General features: G+C 39.8%; 1 protein-coding gene across 1 annotated transcript in view; it reads right to left on the bottom strand.

Moving 5' to 3' along the window:
* The window catches only part of septin7a (septin 7a), a 106,787-nt gene that overhangs the window by 24,265 nt on the left and 61,172 nt on the right, over positions 1-21,350 (bottom strand). The window contains exons 5-8 of the mRNA XM_056479182.1: positions 21,116-21,216; positions 19,304-19,438; positions 8,181-8,298; positions 1,672-1,764 (exon numbers count right to left, since the gene is read on the bottom strand). Coding sequence (XP_056335157.1) covers positions 1,672-1,764; positions 8,181-8,298; positions 19,304-19,438; positions 21,116-21,216 — 447 coding nt within the window. The remainder of the gene's footprint in view (positions 1-1,671; positions 1,765-8,180; positions 8,299-19,303; positions 19,439-21,115; positions 21,217-21,350) is intronic.

Here is a 21,350-nt window from a genome sequence, read left to right as displayed (position 1 = left end):
TAAGAAAAAGACAGCAGGTGAATACTGGAGAGGATGATCACTCATGCACACAGGTGATATTATGCGCGACTGTTTAAAAAGCATGCACGCTCACGTTTCCTAGCGCAAAGCATCCATGCCTGGAAACGCAACTGGTGAGATCAGTTCCCTTCGACAATAGACTGGACAAAAAGCGATGCTCGTACACTAGAGATGCGCGGATTAGCTGAAATGTCACCTGAATCCGAGGCTTCATAGTAATTATCCACCCACCACATGCCTGCACATATAATTTTATCTGATATATATATCCGCAGCCAGACGTCACTTTAATAATTAAATTCTTTGTTTTAGGCATGATGATAGGTCACTGTGGATATTACCAGCAGATTCAATGAGCTATAATACTTTAATCGTAAATGTTTTCAAATGAACATTAATTTATAAAAACAAAAGTTTGTCTTTGGACAACATTTTCTTCATTTTCAAATAGATACAGAAAGTAAAAATATTTTCGGGCGAATCCGCCTTACCTACAAAACGCGGCAAGCTGCACTAAATGAGCGTTCATTCACACCGCTTATTGTATAAATACACAAGATTCTCCTTGCAAGGCGCTGCAGTTGTGTAAATAATGATGACTCCTCTAACTGAAAGTTTGAACAGTACTCTTGCACTTCATTCATTATTTTGGGCATCTCATCTTCCCATTCTGCAAAGTCACTCAGCTTTTTCGCTGGTCTACTGCCATGTCCCGCTTCATCAACCCGCAACTTACCCACAACTAATCATAATGTACTTTTTTATTACCCAACCCGCAGATTTTCCGCAGCGCCTGCTGATATATCCGCCATCAATGCATCACTATCATGTACCCACAGTCCTGCTGCTTTCCAGAGCTCCAGATTACTTTCACTTTACTCATTCTTTGAACAAATTATTAATTAGCCTAACGTTAACCGTGTGCACGTGATTATCCCTCCATTATCACACACAGTATGTTTTTCCACCTGCTTCCATTTTGCATTATTTTTGTTAATATGGTTTAATTCTCATTTTTTACAATAATATTGCTTTAATAGAAGATTAACTCCCCATTTATGTGTAGATAACTGGTGATCTTAGACTTTTAGCCAGGACAGATTACTGTGCATAGTTTTAGATACGTGGCAAAAATTATTTTTTTATAATGTCAATTTTTTAAAGAAAGGTTTTGTTGAATAAAAAAAGCATGTATACAGCTATATTTAGCTTGTTTGACACATTATTTAACATTTGTGGCTAAGAAATAATTACTTATTTGTTTTTGGTGTGGCCAGAGATAAATTTGGTAAATCCTTCATTTTGAGCCCTGAGAAGTCATGTGAAATAAAAATTTCATGCAATTTGACACTATGAAAACACAACCCATTACCTCATGCACATTGAGCAAGCTCATACACAACATACATAACGTAAAATAAAATGAATGAGGAGGCATGTGGACGTAAAACAAAATCTAAATCAAGTAATTTTAGCATGTCAAAATGAAATATATGCATATAAAATATGTTTTCCCAACAACAAAATTGTGGCTAGTTAAAAGAGTGAGTGGCTAGTAATGTTGGAAATCCACTAGTCACAGAGGCTGGTGATCAAAAAAGTTAATGTCAAGCCCTGGTATTATTTAACATAGCATTTGAAGACACAAACCTTGATCTTCTTCACTAGCTTGCTCTCCTCCTCGTCATCAGTTTCTGGGAACTCATAGATTTTGATCTTATGTTCTTGGATCTCTCTCATTATCTGAAAAAAGGACACAGAATGAAAAAGAAAGATTAAAATTGGCACTGATTGGTAAAAAAAAAAACAAAGAAAGAAAAAATCTATCTCCCAGCAGGCTCTGAAGGCTCTCAGTGTCACGGGTTTGCGATTGTACTCGCTCTCAGAGGAGTCAGCAAAAAGCAGGTGTGGACAGATTTATCACTTGTGTTATGACAAGTTCTCAATGCAGCCGCTGTTTGCAACACTGTGACACGCACGGCAGTCACTTCAGCTGTTCTGCAGATGTTAACCCAAACACTGGAAAAGCTTTTATGATGCTGTGATGCCACAACCTTTGTGTTTCTAAGAAGAGGTCAATCGATATCAAACTGAGAGAAGGCTGACAGCGTGTTCGTGAATATATATTATATAACAGCAACAAGTTTACCATAGGGATTATGTAATGTAAAACAAGATTCTATTTGCGGCATTGAATTAAAAAGGGGATCTGCTTTAAAACCAAGTGAGCTGTTTAAATAGCATTTCAAAGCATCACAGGTGAAAAAGTTAATACACACACAAAGGCTAATGACCATAGAAATGATATGCCAGATGTTGTGGTCACATTTTACTATAAAGTTTCAATAGTTAATATATTTGTTAAAATGAACGAATTATAATCAATACTTTAGTGGTGTCAGTGAGGCCAACAGGGGGTGCCCCAAACTGTGGTCTGTGTGGTCCTAATGCCCCAGTATAGTGACGGGGACTCTATACTGCTCAGTGAGCGCCGTCTTTCGCAAGAGACATTAAACCGAGGTCCTGACTCTCTGTGGTCATTAAAAATCCAAGGATGTTCTTCGAAAAAGAGTAGGGGGTTAACCCCGGCATCCTGGCCAAATCTGCCCTCTGTCCATGATGGCCTACTAACCCTCCCCATATCGTAATTGGCTTAATCACTCTGTCTCCTCTCCACTAATCAGCTGGTGTGTGGTGTGCAGTCTGGCACAAAATGGCTGACGTCACATCATCCAGGTTGATGCTGCACACTGGTGGTGGATAAGGAGATTCCACTCTATGTGGAAAGCGCTTTGAGTGCCCAGAAAAGCGTTATATAAATGTAAGGAACTATTATTATTATTAAAAAATACAGCATTTTTACCATAGTTCAACATTTACTAATGCATTATTAACCAAAATCATGCTTACAATAAGCAACTGTATTTTCATTAACTAATGTTGAAGAAATACAGTAATAAATGAATTGTTCATTGTTTGTTAATGTTAGTAAATACATTAATATATATGTTACAGATATTGTTTTGCACAAAATCTATAGCAGCACTGCAGGTTTCCTTTTAGATTAGATTTTGTTAGAGTTTGGAACTAATTGTTAAATAAATCAAAAATACAAGAAAACTAAAAATATCTAAGAAAATAAAATTTTATTCAGACTCTTAATAGACTCTTAACTCTTTGTTTACTGTTTCCAGTCATACGGAATACTGTAATAATATAATAACTAATTCCACAGTAAAACAGTATATTTCCACAGGAATGTTTGACTTTAAAGTAGATTTTTTAAAGTCTGGATAAAGAGAATTCTGAGAATTGTTTATAAACACAATATAAATGTTAGAAAAGTATTACTGAACACATTATAGAGACTCTGAAGTATGCAGTATTTACTTGTGGAGTTAAAATCTTAAATATTTTGGCACCAGTGTTCAGGATTATCAGGGTGTGGCTTGATGATTCAATGGAGTGTGGCCCCTTCTATAAAACTAAACCACTGCGTACTAGTGTCACTGGTTCTCCTGCTGAATCTTGAGTTGCTGTCATCATTAGTTACTACAGTCTACATTTTGCTAGCTATCAGAATGCATGCTATTTAAAAATATGGTGTTCTCAATTCGCATCTGAAAACCCATTCAAACGCAAGCTGTATAGCTAGTTCGTTTTTCAAAGTTTTTTTTTGGTAGTATCTGCCATTGCTTAGTAACCATGAGCTTTGCTCGCCTTGAAGACGAGAATGTTTCAACTCACTGAGGCGTTGATGTGTGTTTTATAAATCCAAATAAGCTAACGTTACTAGAGTAGCATCAGTAGCACCCACACTCAAAAAATTCATTTTTTCTGCTTCTTTAAACTACTTATTTAAAATGAGCTGAAGACAAGTTAATAGTTTTATGTTCAATCCACTTAAATTTGTCAAAACGATTAAGTTAACTTAAACAATTTGTGTTGAGACAACATGAAGGAGTTGCATGGGACCCAGCACTTTTTACAGTGCGTTCAGGTTGTATTTGAAAGTTGAAAGATGGATGCTTTTCTGTTAGTGGGCGTGGCTTAAGACAAGCCTCCAGCAGACAAGCCTCCAGAAGACAAGCCTCCAGAAGACAAGCCTCCAGCACTTGAGAGCAGAGTCTTGCCTTGTCATAGTTAAGCCCTGTTCAGATTACACACTTTTTTTTGGATTTCGGCACGATTTGCTTGAAAGTTTTGTGGGGATTCGTAAATGACAAATGGAATAGAGTGGAGGAACTATGACGTCAATTTGTATGCAAAAACCCGGAAGCGAGTTAGCATTTTAGCAGTTCCGGTTCCCTCGTCCTAAAGTCAATGGGTTTTTTCCAATGGGATTTCAGTTAAATCGCTTAAATAAGGTTCGTGGCAAACACAACTTCAATATACTTTCACGTTTTATTCTACGACATAAAACACATCAGTTACATCACACTATTGAGTTTTTAAATCGATTACGCTTCTTTAAAAAGACTGTTGCTATCAAGTTGCTAAATGGGACTACAGGCGGTGTCGGAGACATTATACGTAATTGAGCTGATCTGGTCTGGAGCGCAGCTCGCTTGTGTTACGGGCATTTGGATTTCTCTGTTATTTAAGTATTTTCATAAATAGTATATTATAGTTTGTAGTATTTTTCTAATTGGGAATTCATATTGTGTGTAGATAATGCCTTCACTTGTAAAGACTATCAAGACAGATTAATTTGTTGATCATTTATTTTAATTAAAGATATGGGGATACAGCTTACCAGTACAGCCTGTCTCTTTCCTGCTCTCAATAATGCAAACGTGTCAATAAATGTGTAAAAATACATACATATTAACTGTCATTTTAATGTGATCAAGTGATTTTTTGTCATTTTTTTCAAAAAAACTGCACTATTTACACTCCTCCTTAAAATGTATAGCATATGTGACTGTATGGGCTGCTTTTCGCTGTACTTTTTGATATAAAAAATACTGAATGTCGTTCTGTGTCCATGATGGAACTTGCAGGCATTTGATAGACTTGCTCCTCACATTTCTGTCGTCTGTTAAGGTAAGCGGGCTGTGTGCATGCGAGCGATACACTTATTTAAATGTGTCTTATGATAATACTATGTAGGCACATTTATACATACAGTTTTAAAACTTTTACAACAACCGTAAAGCAAAACAGATGTATTTCCCACGTATAAACGATCCAAAAGGCACGTAGGTCTATGTGTATTTGCGCATTTATTTGTTTATAATATATAGCGTGGATTATAATATAATAAACAGAGAGATTAACTCTGTTATGGACATTATTTCTAAAAAATAAGATAGAAAAGTTGTCCGTAGCAGGGTGGTGCTGACGTCACAGGCGAGCGCCCGAAAGCACTGTAGTTCGTTTGTAGCCTAATGTTAGCTTTTCAGTTCTTGCGTTTGCATTTAAGATCCAAAAGTGCTAAACGTTGTATTTTTGTGTGACGATTATCCGGCTGGACAAAACGTGCAAGTGTAATGAACAGTGTTTGAACACAGAGCTTATTATTAGCAATCTTCGAAAAGCCTATGGGAAAATCCTATATTTTCTATCCTAGATTTTATTGGTTTTATGCTAGCAGCTGATTAGCCTACAAGGTGACGTTATAGTTCCCCCACTCTATTCAACTCAATTTATTTCATGTGTCATCGAGCACAACTGATACAATGTATGCAACACTTCACGACATAATCACAAAGAGTCTAGCATGCTTCATTTTTTTTTATCACATGAGTTATGCTGACCAATAGTAGCACATCTCTAATGTACACAACTTTTAAAATGACAAAATGAACAGAGGACTGCTTCCATGAATTGGAGGAAAGCTTTGTTGAGTCGTGGGAACACTATGCTTGTATGACGTATCATCATAGAAATACCATGACAAAATAAAAAGATTAATAGCTAGGACACTTCTGCAGCCTGGTATGTTACCAGAATTAGTACTAGTACTGGAATTATGCAAACTATGTATACTACCATGTAAACTAACAAATCAGACAATTACACATTTATAATACACTTTCATAATCTATGAGGCTTCTTGATGACAGAATGTGCGCTGTAGACGACACAAGTCTACACACTGGCATGTCAAGATTTTCAAGATTCTAGACAAAATTGCATCATCTGACACTGTCTGTTTCTCAATATGCGTTCTTCAGCGATCTTGCGTCCTCGTGTAACATCATCATCAACTGCCAAAGTTCATTTTCAATACTCAAGACCGCAAGAAGGGAGGACGGGTGAAACTTCCCGGACGTTTTCTTGATATCGAGGACACACTGATGCAGACTTGAGCATCGAACTCGCTTTAGAAGTCCAAGAAGTCATTGCTACTGGTGGTGGGAAGCGTAGCATTTTATTTAGGTTTATTATTAAAGTTCAGAGATGTAACTTATTAATCTCAGGAGTTTTCCTAAATGAGACTGTAAGAGTAAACATTACCATAAAAATCTTAATAAAGGAATGAACACATTAAGGGTGTTTATTTGCTGAAATTCGTAATAAAATCTGTTTTATATATATTGTGCAATGTAAATTTGTTCAGTCTTTGTGCATAGTATATATTTCAAAAAGGGGGAAAACAATAAATCGTTGTATGAATGCTGTAATGTTTCAATTATTTTCCATTATAATTGCATGAAGGTCATGTGACCATCAGGAAGAACGCAGCATCTCAATTCTCAGAGGACGCGTTCTCTGTTCTCGCAGTCTCTCGAGTTCGTTCTTCTGAGGTAACCTGGCAAGACCGGTCTTCACAAGAACGCAAGTCCATTCTCTACATTCTTGGAATTGAGAAACAGCCAGTGATTGTCGCAACCAGCAATCAATTTCAAGTCATTTGAACGGGGCTTAACTATGGAACAAAATCAATGCCAAAAGTATTGAAATAAAAAGCTTGTCGAATAGCACTAACTGAAAAAAAAATGAATTAACAACTGTTTGCATTTTTAAGACTTGAATTGCCTGGGGTTTCAGATCCTGAAATTTAACACAGCTGTTTATTTAATCTGTGAATATTTCAATTCAAAACACAATTTCACGCTTAAAATTCAACTTCCAGATTTAACTTCCAAAATATTTAGTTCTGTTCAAAAATACAAAGCATAATATTCAAAAGGCAGTTTTCAGTTCATTTTATTTCAGTTCAAAAATTCGCTTCCATAAATTCAGTGCCTCAAATTCGACTGTTAAAATTTGACATTACATCTTGGAGCTGGAGGAAAAGCAATAGATTGCAGATAGCAGATTCAATAGATTGCAGATTGCTTTTTCACCAGCAGGTAGAGATGGACAAATTCAAGATTTTTAAACCAGTAAAAAGGTGATTGAAAAAGCTAACAATGGCACAGATGTAGCATTTAATATTAATATCAATGTCTTGGACATTATTAGTAGGCTAATAAAAGGATTATGAGTAGGCCAAAAATAATTGAATGATGTTTTAGACGTTTATATTTGCATAATGTAACGAAAGCCAGCTGGTGATCGCGTAAACCTCATTCCTCAGATATTAAGAGGTGATCCAGCGATCTTTCACCTCCTTTTTAACATTTAAAGAAAATTGCCTTTTGAACTGCCTTATGCTTTGTAATTTAAACAGAACTGAATATTATGGAAGTGAAATCTGGAAGTTGAATTTGAAGTATGACATTGTCTTTTGAATTGAAATATTAACAGCTTAAATAAAAAGCTGTGTTCATTTTCAGGACCTAAAATTATAAACATTAAAATGCAAGCAGTTGTTAATTCAATGGATTATTTTTTTTCAGTTAGTGCTATTTGACAAGCTTTTTATTTCAATACTTCTGGCATTCATTTTGTTCCATACCTACCTTGCTGTTTTTTAATTATTCACATTTATCTGGGAGGTTGATGTCACATTTTCCTGTCGTGTGGCACATTTTAATATCACTTTACCTCGACAGACTTTTAGTGCAAAAACTTTATGTTTGTAGCAGACAACATTTTTCTAAATTGTTCCTCAATATGCTAGCTATTCAGGATTGAGTAGTGTAAAGAATGGTATACTCTTAATTACAATATTTCTGGGGCAATAACCCTTGTTGTAAAGTCACATCAGATGCAGAGAAAACCCCTAAAGTATACAGGTATGGTACTTGGCATTAGATGACTCTCACCTGCTTCTTGAACTGTTGGCACTCCTCTGGAGTCAGTGTGTCTGCTTTTGCGATGAGCGGGATGATATTCACTTTTTCATGTAACCGTTTCATGAACTCAATATCCAGTGGTTTCAGTCTGACAGACAGAGAGAGAGAGAGAATATGAGGGTTTACCGTTTCAAACTAAACACAGAGAACAAGTACAAAAACAGACACACAGGCCTCCACTGTCCTGCCATAGTGAGGTATCACATTTACACTGCTGTTTGGCAGCTTGGCTGAACTTGTGGTTTTACTACAAGATGAGCTACATGTGCTGCAAGTAGAGCAATAAATAAATGGCAGGAAATCCACATGAGCTTTTCCACTGGGGTCAGTGGCTTTCACAACTTTAGCTATTACACGCAGATATAAATATACATGTGCGCAAACACCAGCAGGTGAAAGGTGATTTTTTTACAATGGTTTTTATATATTCTGAACTGAGAGAAAACAGACACACCAAACAAACTAACCAAAAACAAGTAAAAAAAAAACACTCCACTTTTTATGGAAACCCAAGCACAAAACATGAGGCATGCATTTTTAGGGATTAAATAATGATGCAAATACCAGTTATCTGAGCAGCACAAATGTTAGTAAATCCCATTGCATGATTCCTTTAAATTCTCTCCTCCAATACAATTTGTTTGACAAAGAAACGCAAATGCATTTTCAGTGCAAATTCTCTACTGTTGTTCTCAGCTTTTTTTCCCCTCGCTTGCTCGCTCTCTCACTTTTAATCAGCATTTTACAAGTTTGTAGGGGCATTGCAAAATTGAAGTGCTAATTCTTCACAGTGAGTGTTTAGTAAATTTTGACAGTACTGTTTGAGCCCCAAAAAGAAAGTTTGTGCTGATATAAGCTGTTAGAAAATCTGGCCCTAAGTGTACGAAAGCATTTCAATGACGTTTGCTTGCCCCTTGATATTTATAGATCTCTTGATTTGGCTCATTTCCAATCAAAAACAAAACAAACAAACACAAAAAGCCAAACAGACCAAATCAACCAAAACAAAAACAAGGATTCTAAGGAGATTTTTTTTGTAAAACGTGGCTATAGGTTGTTTTCACATGACGTCATTTATGATTCACGAAATTTAGATGGAGGGCAGGTAGTCCTACATAGGAATCGCTATCAGAACATCAAAATGTTTCTGTTTTATGTTGTTCATAATTGTTTAAATCAGCCAAAGTAAGAAATGCAGAGCTTTTATTGACTTCTAAAAGTTTTTGCTCATAAAGAGGGGAAAGTTAAAGGAACGAGCTGAAAAAACGAAAGAAAAAGCGGCATGTAAAAAACATTTTTTTAATACTAAAAAATCTATGTGTACAAACGTTTTTTGAACACGATAATTTGTTGGACAGCACCAATAAAGATTATATACAGGCCTATCTATGAGTTTAAATATAGTAATGTGTTATATAAAAATCAGACACAAACACCACCACACTTATCCTAAATCCAGGAGAATATAAAAACCGTACCCTGTCATGTAACCGCTGCAATAAAATCTGTATTTAGTAATAATCCATGTATTTTCTGCCATTTTGGTGAAATAAACAACCGTAACGTTAATGTCTATATGCACAGCAGCGGTGAATGTTTGTTGATGTTAAGTTCATCGACCGAACAAAAAGCTAAAAATGCAAGCTTAGCAACAATTATTTTATTATATTAGAAGGTTATTATCTCGCTCAAAAATAACCTAATTATATCTAGTGCTAATTCTGTGTCCATGCTCACCGTATATACCCTCAGTCACTACTCCCTTTGTTAGTACACTTGAAGTACTGAAAATTCAATCACTCAGAACACAGGAAAGGATAGCATTTTGTTGGTGCTTTGCCGGTTGATAAATCATTCAGATGGATTATTAGTAATGATCTGTCTATTAGTAATGAAACAAAGTTTTCTGTCATTTATTGTTAATTTTTAAATATATTTTCAGCGCCTATTTTTATTTTCATTGCAGTTATTTTATGTCTAATTCTGTAAATTCATGTTAAACACTACTTTGAGACAATGTTCACAGCTAAGGAATGTTGAATAAAAATTTGGTGGAGAAAAATGATTTTTGTGCTAATATAAGAGCAGCAAACACACCGGGAACACTAAGGGGCAGGATGTGAACACGACAGGAGGGTTAATGAATGCTACAGAATACTGTAGTATAGTAAACTGATAAACTGTAATAAATACTCTAACATTAGTGTAAACTCTTCTGCATTGCGATGGTGTATCATTATAGCGTAGAAAACTGAAGCCTATTGAATAATTTGTTTATTACTACAGCTGTGTTGTACCACAGCAACAATATAATTACTACGACAGTTTAGTTCAAGTAATTATCTATAGTAAGCAAACATATTTTAGTTGTTCAGTAGGAAACATAGCCCTCTTCATGATATAAGGATCATGTCCAACATACATGGTTATTTTTTATTTATATCCCCTTTGAAATATGGTATAAATCGCAAAAACACAGTCTTTCCTCTATATCTCCCATTCAGTTTTTTACTTCCTGCGCTCCATCTGAATTTTGCACGTCACCATATCCATGTGATTGAAAACAATATATCGCCATGCGTTTGATTTTTACATTAGGCTCATCTCCTTCTTTCATACTGAAACAACAACAAACAAAATCAACCAAACTAAAACAAATCTAACCCACAACCCACTAGTTTTAAACAAAAACTAAAAATAACACGCACAAACTGACTAACTAAACTCAACATAAACAAACCAATTACAAAACAACAGAAAAGACTAAATAAAACACAATCAAGCAAGTCATGGCTTGTTTAAATCTACAACCAAGTATGGCCAACAGTAATGCAGAGTTCAGACTGCATGGTTTTCAAAGAAGTCATGTCACAGATGTGTTCACACTGCATGATTATCTGGGCTAGCGTTTTGTCGCTGCTTTGTTTACACTGCAAGATGGATCGGTGACAGAGGGTTTCACACTGCATGACTTTACAATAATTAAGAAGAATCGCTGACAACTTTGCCAAACAACGTCTCACAACCAAAAACGCGTAGTATATCTTTTGTTATTAACTACATAATGACAAAGAAGCCTTTAATGGGGTAGAACATATACATATTTGCTCACCTGGGTTTGAAGGGAATTAGCTATTTCTTTTTTGAACTGGTTGTGATATTGGTCACATCACACGTCAAACAGACACGGGTGCTTCTGCCAAATTTCCACTAGCTTTTCCTCCATTTCTTGGGTCCAAATAAACTGAAAATGAGCGCTTTTAACTTCTCCCCCAACCTCCCGCTGGCCTGCAGGTACCCACACTAGTGGATGCAGCTCTCTCACTGTAGGTGTAGGCGATCGCTGATGTTATTTTAAGTCAAAACTCATTTCACACAACATGACTTGAATCGCCGTCAGCTCCAGATATTTAGCATGCCAAATATCTCACGGGCATCGGCGACTTATTGGCGATTCTCTCAGATCGCATCTATGATAGTTCACATTGTGTGATTGTTACTTGCGTGAACAAGCACCGATTTGTCTGTGATCTCAGGCATTTGTCGGCGATTTCTCAAAACCTGACGGAGAGTCAAAATCGGGGCTAAAATCATGCATTCTGAACATGGCATAACAAGTTGCTTGCATAAAAAACACAGTCAACCTTGTCAGTGTTTTATGATTTTCTGGATATGAATACAAAAGCACTCAGATCATGAGCTCAAGCCGAAGAGAGAAAAAAAAATAATGGAGAGAAATTTAAAGAAAGATATTAACCAACTCAAACACATGGAAAGGCATTCATTGGATCTGGTTTACGTCACAATGTTTTTTTGACCACTTGGTGAGTATTAGATTTAACTTGCAACAATACAAGACATCTGACAAAACCACTGACAGTACAAAAACTACTAATGAGCTTGGCATCACTTGAAAGCTCACTTCCCTCCACAGCAAAAAAAGTCAATGCAGAGAGTACATGTGTCATGGATTGGTCAGGCTCTCACGACCCCCACTCACGAAGATCACCATCACCTGACTTCTAATGAGCACACAGCTGCATCACATTCACGAGCACCAGATAAAAGCACAGCACTCCAGTCGCTCATTGTCCGGGCTCGTCTCGACGAAAGCGGACAACTGAGCGACCACTCAGCGTAGTCATCCTCAGCTAAAACAAACGATTTACTTACCTGTTCTCTTTGTATTCCTCCTAGTCTTCCTGGTCCTCCCGAATCGTCCTGTCTTCCAGTCCTTCCAAGTCTGTGTCATCCTCTGTCAGCTGTATCTGGTGTGTGCTGTCCATCCTCGTGTATTCCTGTTACCCAGCCACGGAGGAAAAGACCCCAACATCATTCCTGATCCTCCTGGCTATCCTTCATGTGCTCCTTGTTGTCATTTAATAAACACCCTAACGTTTCCTTACCTCTGTCTCCTGTCCGCTTCATAACAGAAGCCCGGACCCATAACGACGACAACATGAGCACCCCCGATCACCTTCAAGAGCTGGTGGACCAGTTGAAGCGGATTCTACAGCCACCAGCTCCACTTTCCAACGCACCACCAGCACCGAGCACTTCCGCCTCCACAGTTTCTTCTTCGGCCCTTCCTTCCAGTCCCATGGCCCGACCAGCGCCCTACTCAGGCGGAGCGGGGGAGTGCAATGGTTTTCTGTTACAATGTTCCCTCATATTCGAAATGCAACCTTCTCTATATCCCACAGATAAGTCGAAGATCGCCTACATCGTATCTCTACTCTCTGGACCTGCACTTAAATGGGCTGAGACGATCTGGAACCAAGCCGGGCCGGTCATGAATTCCATCACTACCTTCACGGAGTATTTCAAAGAGGTGTTTGGACGTTCTGATGGGGAAGTAGCCGCTGGAGAGCAGCTGTATCATCTAAAGCAAGGTACTCTATCTACACAGGAATATGCTCTCCGGTTTCGCACTCTAGCAGCTGCAAGTGGATGGAATGAGAGATCGTTGTTGACCACGTACCGGCTCGGCTTGGAACCCACTCTCCGAATCCAACTGGCCACATTAGATGATACAATGGGTCTGGAGAGATTCATCCAACATTCTCTCCGATGTTCCGATCGTCTCCGTTCCTATCAACAGGACACCATCACCCCCTCGTCTGCACTCCTCCAATCGCCTGAGTCAACAGCCTCTCCAGAACCAGAACCCATGATAATAGAGTCTGGAAGACTGACATCAGCGGAACGACAGAGGAGGCTGACCCGGGGTCTGTGTCTATACTGCGGTGTCAGTGGACACACCCGTATGGAGTGTCCCCTTCGTCCCATTCGGACTTCAGTGAGTGTATTCAGTACGAATATTGAACAATGTAAACCACTTACTACCACCGTACAAATAACTACTGCCTCTATTTCTCTCCTTGTCACAGCCCTCATCGACTCCGGGTCAGCAGGGAACTTCATCTCCCAATCCCTCTGTCGTCAACTCCACCTCCGTACTGAGGCGTCCTCGCATATATACCAGATACAACCGATAACCCAGTGCACTCGATCTTCGACCCGTATCCATCGACAATGCGAAGACATCCTTCTTCAAGTGGGGTTGTTACATCAAGAGAGGATTCAATTTCTGGTTCTGGAGGGTGCAAATATGGACATCATTCTAGGGCGCCCGTGGCTGGTGAAGCACGATCCCATCATCTCTTGGGGCACAGGAGAGATAAGGAAATGGGGATCTGGATGTACACCTGCCTGTTTTCCAAATCTCCCTCTTCAAGGTCGGAACCCCATTTCTTTGTTTGCAACATCGGTCGAGAGCCCTCCTGAGAAGCAGTCTATCCACATTCCTAAGGAGTACAGCTCCTTTCATGATGTCTTCTGCCCCAAGAGAGCTTCCCAGCTACCGCCGCATCGGCCATGGGACTGCGCGATCGACCTAGTTCCAGATGCCCAGTTGCCAAGAGGTAGGATCTACCCGCTCTCGCTTCCAGAGAATCAGGCAATGGAAGATTACATAAGGGAGGCTCTGAGTCAGGGGTACATACGTCACTCAAAATCACCAGCCGCCTCAAGCTTCTTCTTTGTGGCCAAGAAGGACGGAGGGCTGCGTCCATGCATCGACTACAGGGTCCTAAATAACGGTACAGTAAAATACCGATATCCCCTTCCTCTGGTACCAGCCGCTTTGGAACAGCTCCGAGAAGCTAAAGTCTTCACTAAATTGGACCTCCGCAGCGCGTATAATCTGATAAGAATACGTGAGGGGGACCAATGGAAGACAGCATTCGTGACCCCTACTGGCCACTATGAATATGAGGTCATGCCTTACGGTCTGGTCAACGCCCCCTCCGTATTCCAAAACTTCATTCATGAAGTCCTCCGGGAGTTTCTTCACCACTGTGTAATAGTGTACATAGATGACATCCTCATTTACTCCCGGAGTGAGGCCGAACATCGCCAACACGTTGCGGAGGTCCTACACACATTGAGAGAACATCACCTCTACCTCAAAGCGGAGAAATGCTCATTCCACCAGAAGTCGATTCATTTCTTGGGATACATCATTGACCAAACCGGTATACGTATGGATGGGAAGAAAATTGAGGCTGTTCTATCCTGGTCAGAACCCACTTCCATTAAGGAGCTCCAGAGGTTTCTTGGGTTTGCTAACTTTTATAGACGGTTTATCAAGGACTACAGCAGGATTACATCACCTCTCACTAATCTCCTCAAGGGTAAACCCAAAGGACTGGAGTGGACCAAAGAAGCAGCCGCAGCCTTCCGCCTTCTTAAGAAGGAGTTCACAAGGGCCCCACTCCTGACTCATCCTGACCCAAATCTTCCTTTCGTGGTGGAAGTGGACGCATCCACCACCGGCGTCGGGGCAGTATTATCTCAACATCATGATACACCGCCCCGACTGCATCCCTGTGCCTATTTCTCTCGGAAGTTGAGCCCGGCGGAGCAGAATTACAGCATAGGAGACAGGGAGCTTCTAGCAATCAAGCTAGCCTTGGAGGAGTGGCGTCACTGGTTGGAGGGAGCCAAACATCCGTTCCAGGTGATCACAGATCACAAAAACCTCCAATACATCAAAGAGGCCAAGAGACTATGTCCACGTCAAGCCAGATGGTCACTTTTCTTCTCACGTTTTGATTTCTCCATTTCCTATCGTCCAGGACCCAAGAATCTAAGAGCAGACGCTCTCTCTCGTTTACACGAGCATCACGATCATGAAGAACTCCCAACGAAGATTCTTCCCGAACACATCTCCATTTGTCCGATCACCTGGAACGCTCCTCCAGTCGTTGCCACTCCGGAAGCCCCTGCTCCGCCGGGATGCCCTCCTCATCGGCAGTTCATACCACCTGAACACCGGGTAGATCTGATCCACTCCTTACATACCTCGCTAGGCACTGGACATCCAGGGATCAACAATACTCTCTCGCTAGTATCCCAACGATTCTGGTGGCCAAACATGGCAAGGGATGTGAGGCAATATGTTCAGGGCTGTAAGGACTGTGCCCAATCCAAGAGCCCACGTCATCTACCCGCTGGAAAGCTCCATCCCTTGCCGATTCCGAACCGTCCCTGGTCACACCTAGGAGTGGACTTTATCACTGACCTCCCTTCGTCAGAAGGTAATACCTGTATTCTAGTCATAGTAGATAGATTCTCAAAGTTTGTCAAACTAATCCCTCTGAAAGGTCTTCCCACAGCCTTTGAAACTGCCGACAATATCTTTAATCAAGTCTTCAGGTCATTTGGTATTCCAGAAGATATTGTGTCGGACAGAGGTCCACAGTTCATCTCACGTCTATGGAAAGCCTTCTTCAAGCTCCTAGGTGTGGCCGTCAGCCTCTCTTCTGGATATCATCCCCAAACCAACGGGCAGACAGAGAGGAAGATTCAGGAGGTGGGACGGTTCCTGAGGACCTTCTGCAGTGGTCACCAGAACTCCTGGAGCCAGTATTTGGGCTGGGCAGAATATGCCCAAAATTCACTGCGGCAACCCTCCACCGGACTCACGCCATTCCAGTGCGTCCTGGGCTTCCAACCACCGCTCTTTCCCTGGGATGGCGAACCATCTGATGTCCCCGCAGTGGATCACTGGTTCCGGGAGAGCGAGAGAGTCTGGGACGAGGCTCATCAACATCTGCAGAGGGCAGTCCGTCGAAGCAAGGTAACCGCCGATAGGAGAAGGTCTGAAGAACCCAGATACACACCCGGACAAAAGGTGTGGCTATCCACCCGGGACATACGCATGCGACTGCCCTCTCGCAAGTTAAGTCCCCGATTTGTTGGTCCCTTCACCATCGTGGAACAGGTTAACCCCGTCACCTACAAACTACAATTCCCCTCTCACTACCGTATTCACCCTACATTCCACGTATCACTCCTGAAACCCTATCACGATCCTGTTCTTCCCTCCACAGAGCCTGACCACGAAGAGGAACCCCCTCCTCCACTGCTCCTAGAAGAAGGAGCCGTCTACGCAGTGAAGGAGATCTTGCGTTCCCGACGTCGTGGTGGCCAGTTGGAGTACCTGGTGGACTGGGAAGGGTACGGCCCCGAAGAAAGGACATGGGTTCCCAGAGCTGATATTCTCGATCCTAGTCTCATGGTGGAGTTTCATGAGAGCCACCCTGAGTTCCCAGCGCCTAGAGGCAGAGGGAGACCACCACGGCGTCGGAGGTGTCGGCCCTCAGGAGCGGGCCCTGGGGAGGGGGGTACTGTCATGGATTGGTCAGGCTCTCACGACCCCCACTCACGAAGATCACCATCACCTGACTTCTAATGAGCACACAGCTGCATCACATTCACGAGCACCAGATAAAAGCACAGCACTCCAGTCGCTCATTGTCCGGGCTCGTCTCGACGAAAGCGGACAACTGAGCGACCACTCAGCGTAGTCATCCTCAGCTAAAACAAACGATTTACTTACCTGTTCTCTTTGTATTCCTCCTAGTCTTCCTGGTCCTCCCGAATCGTCCTGTCTTCCAGTCCTTCCAAGTCTGTGTCATCCTCTGTCAGCTGTATCTGGTGTGTGCTGTCCATCCTCGTGTATTCCTGTTACCCAGCCACGGAGGAAAAGACCCCAACATCATTCCTGATCCTCCTGGCTATCCTTCATGTGCTCCTTGTTGTCATTTAATAAACACCCTAACGTTTCCTTACCTCTGTCTCCTGTCCGCTTCATAACAACATGAGGAGTTCAGATACAAAACCCTCTAAATCCACCTCTTTCTTGTAAATGAGCATTTTCTATCAGGCTCCTCTGATTAGATTCAGAAGTTTCATTTGATATGTAATGATAAGGTTATTAGCTAGTAAATAAAATACCTTTTTTCTCAAAAAATGTCACTTTAGACAATTCTTTATTTTTTAACAATGTAGATTTTCTTTTGCATCAAAACCAGCTAAATCCACTTCTGCTTTTTATGCAAAACCCTCTAAATCCATCTATTGGAAGAAGACAGTGTAAGTAGTTGAAAATCCCTAAAGATGCAGTTAGAAATTATTTTTCCAAACATAAAACACTATCCACAAACCACCTGAAATTTAAAATATATAAATCTGGCAAGTAAGTGGCGGTTCATTCCGCTGTGATAAACCAGGGAAAAAGCAGAAGGAAAATGAATGAATGAAATCTGTAAAGTAAGTGCATTGATCAATAACATTAAAACTGACATTAATTAAATCTTAACAATCTGTTGTCATTTCTGATATTTGGGATTTAGATTTAATGCAAGTACAACTAACATTGTAAACTAAGCTTGTTAGAAATAATGTAGTGTAAAAACATTATGAAACATCAATATCTGTGCGTTGTCCATTAATATAAATATCTTATCAGATGTTTCGGCAATATGAAGTAATACAAATAATGTATAAGTTTTATACAATATATTTATCTATTTAAAAAATAGATTAAATTTGCTAAATAAAACACAAGGTAGGTCTAATGGGCGAAAAGGGAATGTCTCTCAGACAATTTTAGAAGCTGTCATTCATTTATTCTCACCATACTTAAGGTCTTGGTCTCTTGTTTATCCTCATAGCATCCATGTGGGATAAAAGAACGACATCTTAACTCTGTCTTTCATGAAACGCAGTTGCCGCTTAATGTACAGTAAATCGGACTCATTCAAAGTAGCGACGCTGCGCAAAAAAAACGTTATGAATGCATGCTACACTTCCGACTGTACAGTGTGTTTTCTTTTTCTTATAATGCACAGAGTTTTGAGGTAAGGGACTTTTTCATTTGCGATTCACTGACAGTCGGATAGGCTCATGCGGCTCATCAAATTCCGTCTTTTAAAATCGAAATCGAAAGCGGAATATGTCTCCTCATAAATCCAGGGTATCAGCGTGCTGCTACACTGAAAACATATGATTGGATTCGCGCCTTCTGATTGGTTCTCGGTATATAGCGGCTTTTGCTGTCAAAGGCAAGTGGCGTTTAGCGGATTTTGCCAACAAACTGTTATTTCTGAATGCGCTGACGCTGGGATTTAGATGGTTAGAAGCAAATCTTTTTGTTGATGGTGTACTATTGTGCCTAAAGCATTCACTCAATGTCATTATCTCATTTTTGGCGGAAGTGGAGTTTAGCGGCTTTTGCATCTGAACTCTTCATATGTTCATTTAAAGGGGACCTATTATGCTTCTTTTTACAAGATATAAAACAAATCTCTGATGACCCTAGACTGTGTATGTGAAGTTTCAGCTCAAAATACCACAGAATAATAATGTTTTATAAATCTTTGAAACTGCCCCTTTTAGGCTTTGATCCAAATTGTGCTATCTTGGTGACTGCCACTTTAAATTCAAATGAGATTGAATTTGGCTGCTTTTCACTCAGGGCTGTTTATGCTAATGAGGGAGACTAATTTTTCACTAATTTGCAGGGCGTTCCCCCTCTGATTGGACGTACAAAGGGAGAATGTCAATAAAATTGTTACAGCAGACTGTTTTTATTAACTGTGATTGTTAAAAATAGAATTAATTCATTTGTACCATTAGAGGCTGGTTAAATTCACACACTGTTGCCACACAGCTGTGTTTAAACCCCTTTTTAAAGTGATTTTTGCACAATAGGTCCCCTTTAATGCTTGAAACTGAGTGCTTACCCATGACCAGAGGGGGCGATGAAGTACAGACAGCAGTGCACTCGACTGTCAGGCATCTGCCGTCTATTGACGCGTGACTCCGCGTTAAGGTAATCCTCAAATTTGCTGTCGATGTGATCGATGACAGGCTGCCAGCTACAGAATAATAACAGACATTCAGAGTTAGCAAATTACAAATGCAAGACAAGCAAAACATTCATACTCAGGGTATACACCGAGATCAAATCAGAGAGTGAAATTCAATACCTTTTAAGACCATATTTTAGGCTCTTTCAAAACCTCATCACCATTTTCGGTTTCAACCAGTAACATTGGTGACATTTTAACTTGCAGTATATTTACATACTGACTGTAAGAAACTAATCCTAAACTAAAACGTTATTCATTTACTACAAAATAACAGTGTTTCACTGGTTACTCAGGGTTTCTGCAGATATCATAATGTCAAATTTAAAACTTTTTAAGACCTTTTTAAGACCATTAAGTATTGAATTAAAGACCTATATCACAATATCAAAAACATGCATACACAAAGAGAAAATGCAAAATCACTAAATTAGTGGTAAAATAAATGTATTCAAATTGAACAGTACTAAAGGCAGGTTAGATGCACCATTGAACTACAGAAAAAAACAAACAAACAAATATCTTAGGGCTGATTTATACTTTCCACTGACGCCACATCTCGCACCTCACAAAACGGATGAGGCTTTTATACTTGCTGTGTTCGCCATTGAGATATTCTTTTAAATGACAGGGGGCGGTCAAAAGAAACAGACAGTAAAATCAGACGAATAACTTCTCCACAATTTCCACATTACTGTCCGGCCAGTTTCTGTCCTCTACTTATAAGCTAAAAAGGCAATAATGGTCCAACATTCCTGATCATTATCACCAATAAAGACTAGAAATTGGGCATCAGTATATTGTAAACTGATAGGTTCATATACTCCTTTCAAGTCATCAGAGCATAATTTGTTACTTCATTTTAGTTTGTAACTTATAAAAGTGTTTTAAATTCAAAATTGTAATATATACATCAGTGTTAAACATATGAATGGTGGAAAAACATATTCTGTAATATTAAAACCACCTGTGTCTCCACTTTTGCATGGCCTCTTTTTTCGTTTTAACAAACTTATCCCTCAAGTTTTCAAACTTTTACAAAAACTTTCCTCCTTTTCTACAGCTGTTGCAATTTCAGCCAAGAATTATTGGTCATCTGGTTCTCCTTATGATCGTGCATGGACGGATCATAAAGATGTCTGTACAGTCGTACCCGTTTTAGACAAAATCTCTATAAAGTATTTCATACTCAACTCAAATGAAACGCGGCACCGCGTAAACTGTTCACCCGAGTCTCAAAAAATGTTGTGAGCTCTGCCAGCCGAAATCAAGTCGCGCACACCCCAAGCAAACCTTCGCAAACACAGCAATGACGTCACATCTGCCGCGTGCACTGAGTTCAATAACAGAAAGCTGATTGGCTATTGCATGTTACTGCAGTAAACAAAGCAGTGTGATGTCAAATCTAACAGGATTTCATAAACTAGCATCCCATAAATTCAGGGAAACTTTAGCATACTGATAACAAAATTAAATACCTTGTAAAATAGCATTTAAGACATTTAAATACTTTTTAAAGACTTTAAACTTCTCTAAATTTACTTTTCAACTTTGAATACATTTCAAGACCCCGCTGACACCCTGATACTATCAATCAGTCATACACTTACTAACATGGGAAATGAGGAAATCTATATGAGCACTGAGAGCTAAACGGGAGATGCAGAAAATCCACATCACACTTACCAGTTACTGTTATCCACGGCATCTCCGAAGCCGGGCGTGTCCACAATAGTGAGCAGCAACTGAACTCCACCCTCTTTAATCAGCACCTTGGATTGCTCCACCTAATAATAATAAAAAAGACAGGTCACATAACAACAATGTAACAATACAGGATTGGATTTGATTCAATCATAAAACAACCGCTGCATTGCTGGTTTTCATATGTGCTACCCACTGACAAAGAGCGAATTTGTAT

The sequence above is a fragment of the Danio aesculapii genome, chromosome 19 (assembly GCF_903798145.1).
Source record: "Danio aesculapii chromosome 19, fDanAes4.1, whole genome shotgun sequence".
Taxonomy (NCBI): domain Eukaryota; kingdom Metazoa; phylum Chordata; class Actinopteri; order Cypriniformes; family Danionidae; genus Danio; species Danio aesculapii.
Note: the sequence above shows the minus strand (reverse complement) of the source record. Positions and strands in the feature narration are given on the sequence as shown.